Raw genomic sequence first — 10,107 nt, 5'->3', positions numbered from 1 at the left:
ACCACACAATGGAGTTGACTAAAGACAATTAGACTGCAGTTTGTAAAGTGCAGTTACACTCTGCAAGTGCAGTTGCTCCAGAGCTTAGTAAATGAGTAGAAGCTCTGCTGACTTCCATCATCCAATCATGTGCAAGCAAAAATGCTGTTTTTTTTTTTATTTTCCTTGCATGTGATTGGATATTCTTGGCAAAGGGAAGCTTTACCTCATTTACTAAGCTCTGGAGCAACTGTACTTGCAGAGTGCAACTACACTTTGCAAAGTGCACAGGCGATTTGCCTTTAGTAAATCAACCCCAATTTGTTTAATTTGTGATTAAAATCTCCAATTCATCACCCAATCCACCATGTGTGAGTAATCTTTTCTTATATAAACCATGTATTATGTCAACACTGGCATGTGTCTGTATGTTATGGTTAATGTTTTATGCTGGTTGCAGTAGTTTCAATTACTTTGATTAGATTACTAGTTCATTTCTCAGGAAATTCACCGAGACTTTGTCATGGGTGGTGGTACTGCCAACTTTATTATCAAACCCAATTTTCAATTTAGTGAAGGTTCTGGTTCTCTTGTGTATCAATAGGTTTAGCACATGATCTGTTTTGGGAAGGTCATTCTCATAACCCCCCAAAAAGAGGGCTACATATGTAATACTATGTAGAACAAACCTATCACCAAATCAATAGGCCCATATTGGAAATCTAAACATTGCTATGGTCCATATGTACACAGGTGACAGAGCTGAACTGGTTAATAGTGCTTTATTTTAGAGGTTTTAACATCAAACTAAAAAGAGGGTCAGCAGAGAAAAAAAAAAGGGACAGAGAGATTTGGTTCCAAAACAGGGGCAGTCACGGGAACAACTGAGAGCAATGCTAAAGTATATGGGTAGAAAAAAATATATTTAGTACATATCTGCAATACATACACATTTCCCCATGTTTTATCCCTTTACAAATGCTGACAGTACAGAAACATAACTGCTGATGTGCCTGATGTCTAGTGTGTTCTTAGCCTCCTATTAGGGCTGACAACACTATGGGGTTGATTTACTAAAGGCAAATAGACTGTGCACTTTGCAAGTGTAGTTGCTCCAGAGCTTAGTAAATAAGTTAAAGCTCCACTTTGCAAAGAATACCCAATCACATGCAAGGAAAAGAAAAAAAAAAGCAACATTTTTGCTTGAACATGATTGGATGAATGAAGTCAGCAGAGCGTCTGCTCACTTACTAAGCTGTGGAGCAACTGTACTTGCAAAGTGCACAGTGATTAGCAAATCAACCTCTATGCCTTTGCTGCACTGTACTTCTGAGCAGCATGGTCTTGCACAGTGCCTATGGTGTAATGATCCCATAGAGGCCAGGGACCAGCTAAGGGCACTAGTCTTTACCCACTGGTGTCTCTTAACATGTACAGTATGTTAGGTCTAGGGCTACTAGGACTTCACCAGAGTCACTGACATTGTGGGTAGACTTGTGTGGTTAGTAACTCCAGACAGCAAACCACTCAAATGCCAGTGGACAAGTTGTAGTACACACAGGGTAAAATGGAGAGTAATCAGAGACAGAACAAATATCAGAATACAAACAAACCAAAGCAAGGTACTAAGGATCAAAGAAAGGGTAGTTTGTAAACATACCATATTTGCTCTGATGACCATTGTTAACCACTTCTGCGCCACCCTATAGTAGAAATACTGATACAAGGTGGCATGGATGCGCAAAATCACATATATATATATGTGATTTCGCTGTTCTGGGTAGAAGACGCACGCGCGCCCTACCCGTGCCAATATTTGCAACCTCGGCTGTCAATCACCAGTCCCAGACGGTGACTTCTCACCAGCACCCAGTGATCTCCGAGTATCTCCGACGGGGGATAGATGTGTGTATAAACAATACAGATTTCTCCCTTGTCAGCTCCTCTGCATAGCAGAGCCATACAAAGCAGTGTGCTTACAGTAAAACACAGCACACAGCCTCATACTAAAACAGCACACAGTTAACCCTTTGATCGCCCCACATGTTAATCCCTTCCTGCCCAGTGCCATTAGTACAGTGTCAGTGCTTTTTACTACCACTGATCACTGTATTGTTGCCACTGGGAATGTCAGTGACACCAAGTCAGTTCCCCCCCAGTGTCAGAATGCCTGCTGCAGTCCCGCTGTAAGTCGCTGATCGCCACCATTACTAGTAAAAAAAAATATATAAAAAAAAAAAATTCCAGTATATATACTGCCATTTGTAGACACTATAACTTTCACATAAACCAGTTAATTTACATGTATTGGGATTTTTTTTAGCAAAGACATGTAGCAGAATACATTTTGGCCTAAATTTATAATGAAATTTGATTTTTTTAAATTATTTTACTGGACATGTTTTATAGCAAAAAGTCAAAAATATTGTTACTTTCTCAAAATTGGCGTTTTTTTTTTTGTTTACAGAGCAAAAAATTAAAAATGCACAGGCGATCAAATACCACCAAAAGAAAGCTCTATTCGTGGGGAAAAAAGGACGTAAATTTCATTTGGGTGCAGCATTGCATGACCGCACAATTATCGGTTAAAGTAACACAGCGCCGTATCACAAAAAATGGCCTGTTCAGGAAGGGGGGTAAATCGTCTGGAGGGCAAGTAGTTAAATTAACTGAAAGTGAGGGAAAATCCCAACTTTTCAGTTGTTACCAGAACATGAATAGAAGAAAAATGTTGCAGCAGGGACACTTTTTCTATTAGGAGGAGATCTCATTCACATTGGAGAGATTTCTTCTTACTTTCTTTTGTGTCTACAGGATAGGGAATGAAGATAAATCTTCCCAGTAGGACACAGATGGCAACATCAGCCTTTCTCAACCTTCTCAAAATGGAGGAACCCTTGAAATAACTTTCCAAGCTCAGGGAACCCTTCTAATAATTATTATATCTACAGCTCATGGTACATTGGTGCAATGGTCACTGGGAAGAATGTTCCTTTCATTTGTGGTCAGTGGGAAGAGTTCCCCCTTTACAGATAGCCAAAAGATTATTGGTGTTAGTAGTTACTCATCTTAGAGGCAGAAGTTGCTCATTGCTCAAGGAACCACTAGCAACTTCTTGAAGAGACCTAGGGTTCAACAGAATCTTGGTTGAGAAACGCTGATCTACATTTTCCAAAATTCAAATCTAAAAAGTTTTGGCTTTGCGTATACTTAAATTGCTAGAATTCTGATGATGTACTTGTAGGCAACTGCCTCACCGTACCCACTTCACCATTGGTCCCTCAATGTGATATGTACCTTCACTGACCAATAATGTATACTTAAATTGATAGAATTCTGATGATGTACTTGTAGGCAACTGCCTCACTGTACCCACTTCACCATTGGCCCCTCAATGTGATATGTACCTTCACTGACCAATAATGCAGTGCGGGAAGAAATCTGAGCTTTGGTGCAAGAGCTCTAAATCTGTATATTGAGTTTCAGATTTCAGGGCCTTTATGATGATATTTCTGATCCCCTGAAATGTGGCAAGCACATGCAGATGTTTGCATTTATCTGCTTCTGTGGGTTTAGATGAAAGTTTAAGGTTAAAGTGAAACTCTTGTACAAATATAAACAGAATATGTAGTCATGGACTTTGTGTGGACATATAGAAGAGAAACTGAGTACCATAAAAACAACTTTATTATGTACCATTAAAAGTCTAATACACAACATTAAAAATGACTCTCCACATAGGGATACCGATTCAAGTTCACATGTGGACTCGATGGGGTTTATTTACCAAAGCTGGAGAGTCCAAAATCAGACTCCCTTCTGCATAGAAACCAATCAGCTTCCAGGTTTCATTGCCAAAGCTTCATTGAACAAGCTGAGGTTAGAAGCTGATTGGTTTCTATGCAGAAGGGAGTCTGATGTTGGACTCTCCAGCTTTAGTAAATAAACCCCGATGCGTCTCAGGAATGCTTCTTGAGGAGCACTTATTACAGAGTCAGTACACTGGAACCCACTCCTTATCTGCCAGTAGAGTGGACTGGAATTCATAGCATTTGTATGTTGCCCATAGAGGTGTAAATGAGTAAGCCAAGATGAAGCCACTGCCTCTCGGGTGGGAAATTCAAATACATTCTGTAAACAGCCAATGATCTTGTACACATTTTCTTGAAATAGAAGAACCAACTTCCCAATGGGGAACCATCCAGACCCAATGCTAGTAATCCTGGTTTGATCTTGGCTAGCTTATGACTTTGTCTCTGCTGAGTCCTGGTGTGACCTCGGCCAGTTCCTGACCACAGGTTGTCTCTGCTGACTCCTGGGTCCTGACTTTGACTTGTCTCTGCTGACTTTCTGTTGAGCCCTTGGCTTGCCTCCTGACCACGATTCTGCCTATTTCTTTAATGTGACCTGCCTTCCTGGCTGCGGACCCTGTCGTGGGTTCTGGTTTTCCTGCCAGCTACTCTTTCAATCTGCTCTGCGTGGCACTCTAACTGGCTCCTTGGTGATCTCCTCTGCTGTGTGTGTGTGACCATCTCTCTGCTAAGCCATCTACCAGAAACGAACACCTCTGGACTAGACTGTCAGTACTCTTTCATTCCCATTCCAGGGGTGTTAGGACCAGAGGTGTAAAGGGAGCCTTCTCGTCACTTGAACCTCTAAGCAGGTTCTTGATATAGGATCCCCCATCCATAATTAATTACTGATTGCTTGGTCTAGAGCAGGGGCCTCCAAACTTTCTAAACGAAGGACCAGTTTACTGTGTTTCAAACTTTACTGGGGCCAGTGCTTCAAACTTTACTGGGGCCGGCCTGTGGCCAGTGGGAGTAGAAAATGTCCTGGAATAATTCGGAGGAAACAATGCCCATCTTTGGTATTAGGGGAAATATTAGTGCCCCATTGTTGGTGTCAGCGGGAGAAATAGTGGCCCATCAGTGGTGTCAGTGGGAGGAATAATGCCCCATCATTGGTATCAGTGGGAGGAATAATGCCCCATCATTGGTATCAGTGGGAGGAACAATGCCCCATCATTGGTGTCACTGGGAGAAATAGTGCCCTATCATAGGTATCACTGGGAGGGATAGTGCCCCATCACTCATGTCAGTGGTAGGAATAGTGCCCCATCATTGATATCAGTTGGAGGAATAGTGCCCCATCATTGGTATCAGTGGGAGGAATAGTGCCCCATCATTGGTATCAGTGGGAGGAATGCCCCACTTTAGGTTTCAGTGCAGCAATTATTGCCCCATTGCTGGTATCAGTAGAAGAAATAGTGCCCCGAGGGCCGGATAAAAGAATTCAAAGGGCTGCATACGGCTCTTGGGCCACAGTTGGGAGACCTAGAGGTATTGTAATGAAAAGAAATATTTACCCCAGTCCAGCCCCAGAATGTGGGAAAGACCTCAAAATCATCATGTACAATGCAAAACCAGCGGTAACTACAGGTCCTCCACAGTACATGATGAGGTCGAGAAGGGGATGACCACGCAACCCAGAAATAGAGAAGTGGCAATGACCGATTGTCCACCCATGAACTAACAAGAAAGAAGCCTCCTAGGCAATTCACAGATCAAGTTTCCTAACAGTGGATTATGTTTTGAAACAGCCACTTGTAGTATCTATTGGGAAAGCATATGACAGAGTGACAACTCAGGAGAACTAGGATACAAAGACTGAGTTGTCACATTATAACAGGAAGTGTGAACAAGGGAACTGCAAGGCAGGATCATTATATCTGAGTTCAATGAAAGCTGAGATAATATAAGCTTAATGAAAGATTAAAAAATATTAAAAGCAACTCTTTACTTTAATTACACATAGAAAGATATAGAGATTGCAATAATTGCATATATATATATATATATACTGTATAATAATAATAATATACATACACACACACATATATATCAATATATATCAATATATAGATACATATATATGTGTATGTATATATATATTAAATAGCAATAAATATATATAAATATATAATGTATTTAATATATATATATATATATATATACATACACATATATATCTATATATTGATATATATACGTATATATATATATATATATATATTTATTACTATCTATATATGTATATAAAATACATTTTATATATATATATATATATATATATATATATATATATATATGTAAACTGACGGCACTGTATAAGTACCTGAAATAAATAAATACACACACATTATATACATTACATATATATATATATATATATATACACTGTATATAGTATTTTTTAACTACTTGAACTCCTAGGGAAGTATGTGACCAGCCTGAACATTATTACTATTCATTGAACAAGAGGACCGCCTCCTCCAGCCAGTACAAGAATCCTTCGCTTGCAACACAATAACCCCACTTAACAAGAAATCACTTCTTCGAGAAAAAAAAGAAGGCGGAGCGATAAATCTCGGAATGTGGAGCCGGAACCTGCTATCACTATGGAGACCCTAGAGCACTAGCTATTGGTGAACCAAGACGTCAGTCACACCCTCTCCGCCTATCGAATAGGCCTACTATCTGGTTCTTTCTCTGTAATCTCTTCCTGACAGGAAGCACCGCCTACACCATCCCTCGGATTGGTCAGATTCAAGGTGGTACATTCCGGTATCCCGGCTGTGGGATCGGCAGTCGGAGTAATCCATTAAGGACAGAAGGGGGTTTCGGGCCTATTCGGGGGGCTGTGTGGAGTTCGCGGATTCGGTGCATTTTTTTTTTGTCTCGGTTGTGTTAGGCAAGCCGCAAGAATAAGGGCCGTAATAAGGGAGGATGAGGCCGTAGGCGCCGTGAAGAGCACGAGAGGAAGGAAACCATCTGAGCGCAGAGACATGGACAGTCAGGTACTGAACAAGAGACTCAGCCACCGAGCTGAGGGGAGAGCAGCCTGGCTGAGAGGTGCTGGGGACTGCACTATATAGAAGAATAATGAGGGCCAGGTACACAGAGCCCAGAGCATTGTCACCACAGTGCAGAGCAGGGAAGAATAACAATGGGGACGTGTGGAACACTTCTAGAGAGGAAGAATGGGCCCCATACAGGAGGAGAGGGGCCCCAGCAGAAGGACACCATTCATTGGGGCTCCAGGCTTTTGTCTCTTACCAGTGTCAGACCTTCCAGTCATCATTGTGTGCTCACTTCAGGTGTCATCTATGAAGGAGGTGTCACTTCATCATAGTGCCCCCTGGTATGCAGGACTGCTGTTGGGAATCTTGGGGGGCCCCGTACAATCTGCCTGACAGTCCCCCCAGTAGCAAAATAATGCTTTCGCTAATAAAACACTTAGAGGACACAAACACAACATGACGTATACAATTCCTGCTGTATGGAAAAGATCAAACTATTGAGGTAATAAATAAAGCTCTGTATGGAAATGAGGTCTTGGGACGGGTGCTGTGTCCTGTGACTGAGTGGTTTATGTGGCTGGAGCTGTGTGCAGGCAGCCTAAGTGGCACTATGTATGAACACAGCCGCAGATCCTGAATTGACAGGCGTGTAGGTGTACAGCCCTGAACACAGCGTGCCTTTGAGGTCACTCGCCCACTCCTCCACATCTGTCAGATTAGGATCCGTGTTCATACAGGTGCTGCGTCCCCATAGAGTAATAGGCAGCTCTAGCCACATGAACAAACCACTCATTCACAGGGTCAGAGGACCTGTGTGAATAAACCCTTAGAGCTCGCTCACATGTCAGGTTAGGGGGTGGTAAAACTGCACGGATGAGTTGCGCTTTTACTGCACCCCTACCATAATCCCCTTTAGCTGTTGAGGCAGTGGCTGGGAGTGCACACATGCTGCAGCCGCAGACAGAATTATAGCCCCTGTCAAACATGACCCATTCAAGTGAATGATGGTGCTCTGAAAGCGTGCTGCAATTGTGTGCAATACATGCAGTTACTGAGCAGTAGTGCAAGGTTGAAGGGGTTAAAATAAGCCTCCTCGCCACCTGTCAAACGTTCTCTGAAGAGCGATCTGAACACGGATTGGTCTTCAGAGAGCAAAGCTCATGTGAAGGAACCCTTTAAAGTGATTTTTTTTTAAAATCAAAATAACAAACATGTTATACTTACCTACTCTGTGCAATGGTTTTACACAGAGCAGCCCGGATCCTCCTCTTCTCAGGTCCAGTGCCCCCCCAAAAAGTGTCTCCAGAGCAAGCCACTTGCTCTCGAGCCGCCTCTGTGCATCCGTAAGACACACAGAGCAGGGCTCAGCCCCTGCTCCGTCGTCACTGGTTCTGATTAATAGGAGCAGAAAGCCAATGGCTCCCACTGCTGTATTTGGGCCAATGAGGAGTGAGAGAGCCTTGTGCACATGGCTGGATTTAGATGGAGCTAAAGTATGTATTTAAGAGGCTGCAGGGGAAGTCAAACAGACCTCTGATGTCTCACTTTTGAGACTGAAAACAGAGATTGCTCAGTCCCTTTCTGTTCAGTCTCAGCTGCACTGAAGGTGAATGAACAGGAAGCACTTCCTGTGCATTCATTAAATGAAGTATAGTAAACACAGATACTGGAAACCGATCCTGCTGTGGCTCCCTCTGCAGCACAGCCAGCTTCTTCTTCTTTCCCTCCTGCTTACCTTCAGCTGCTGTGCGGAGACCACAGAGGGATTGTTTCAGCAGTAAAGCAGTACACAGCTGACCTTCCTGCTCATTATGTGCCCATGCTGCCCTGTCGAACTGATGGGGTCCGTGCCCCATACAGGAGGGCTGGCTGTATGGCCTTATTCATGGTCCTGCTTGTATGTATAAAAGATCACCTTGTTTAGGAGACGTTTCTGGTATGCATAGTAATCCAGTGTGCTCCACTGTGTTAGCACATGAAGGCCAACCTCCATTCATTTTTTGATAAACAGCAGTCTTGTAACACTGGTGAGCAATGCACTTCGATTTCTTGGTATATACCATCGGAGGTGGGTGGTATGGTTTAACGTATAAGCAATAACAAAGTTGCTGTGCGCCAACACGGCATTGCTGAAAATGTACATGGTGGGCTGACAACACCGCCTCTATATGCAAGGTAGGGGTTTAGTGTTGTCAGTAGTGATGAGCGGTGATGTGTTCAGACACAAGTCTAAAGCAGCCTGAGCTTTCCTGCTGGGAAGCTGTCAGTGCTGGCAGCCAGTCATAGGTTGCAGAGGTATTCTCTGTCCCCCAGCTTCATATATACACACCTCCTGTATATGTGTGACTGTGGGGCAGGGAATGTTTCCACCACCTATGATTGACCACTAGCTTTGACAGCTTCCTGGCAGCATAGCTCAAACCCATCTGAGCTCAGCCCTATTTGTCAGGAGGGATGAATTCAGGTTTGATTGAACTGAATTTGGAAGGCAGCTGTCACTCCCTAGCAACTGTGGTCAGGGCATTTCCCCCACTAGTGCTGCACCTACACAAATGGGCAGGAATACTCATAACATGACTGACCTAACAAGGCCACATGGTATGTAGGAATTATTTAGGGTGTTATTGCTGACTTTTCTCTGGTTGCCTAACTGTCGTTTGCTGATCCAACTACTTCAATATTTTGAGTCCCTGACTTGGGGTATGTTTTTAAATCAGGAGTTTCAAATTTACTTGCTGCATACCTATTCTGGATCAGATCAGAGGCACAAAAAGCAAGACTGTGAGGTTACTTACATTTTAAGATGGAGGTCAGAAAGGGAATGGAGGAGAAGACAAAAAAAGCAGGCAGAAAGACGAGCAGTAAGGAGAGAACAGAGTGGGCCAACAGCAAGAGGAGGGCAGGGTGGGTCGGACAAGCAAGCGGCAATGGGAGGACTGAGTGGGCCAGGCAAGCAGACAGCAGGGAGAGGACTTGGTGGGCCAGGCAAACAACCAGCAAGTGGAGGACTAAGTACACCAAGCAAGCAGCAAATGAGGACTGGGTACTCCAAGCCAGCAGCAAGAGGGGGACTGCATGAGAAAACAAGCTTCAAAGGGAAGACTGTATGGGCACAACAAGCAGAAATGGAAGTGGTGGATGGGCCAAGCACACATAAATTAAAATTGGTAGTTGAGTAGGCATGCTGACACGCAAAGATAGGGTAGGCCATGTAGGTAAAAAATTAAAATTTGGAGAGTCCCAGGAACAGTGACTGCAAGGATAAG

General features: G+C 43.2%; 1 protein-coding gene across 1 annotated transcript in view; it reads left to right on the top strand.

The window, feature by feature from the left end:
- Positions 1 to 6,569: 6,569 nt before the first annotated feature.
- MLLT1 (MLLT1 super elongation complex subunit) overlaps positions 6,570 to 10,107 on the top strand; it is a 37,200-nt gene continuing 33,662 nt past the window's right edge. Inside the window, exon 1 of the mRNA XM_089670004.1 lies at positions 6,570 to 6,838. Within this exon, the coding sequence (XP_089526130.1) occupies positions 6,827 to 6,838 (12 nt within the window). The 5' untranslated portion in view covers positions 6,570 to 6,826. The remainder of the gene's footprint in view (positions 6,839 to 10,107) is intronic.

The sequence above is a fragment of the Staurois parvus genome, unplaced genomic scaffold (genome assembly GCF_062004578.1).
Source record: "Staurois parvus isolate SC_StPar_1 unplaced genomic scaffold, SC_StPar_1.0 ptg000086l, whole genome shotgun sequence".
NCBI classification, from domain to species: domain Eukaryota; kingdom Metazoa; phylum Chordata; class Amphibia; order Anura; family Ranidae; genus Staurois; species Staurois parvus.
The sequence above is the reverse complement of the archived record's forward strand: the minus strand, read 5'-3'. Positions and strand labels throughout refer to the sequence as shown.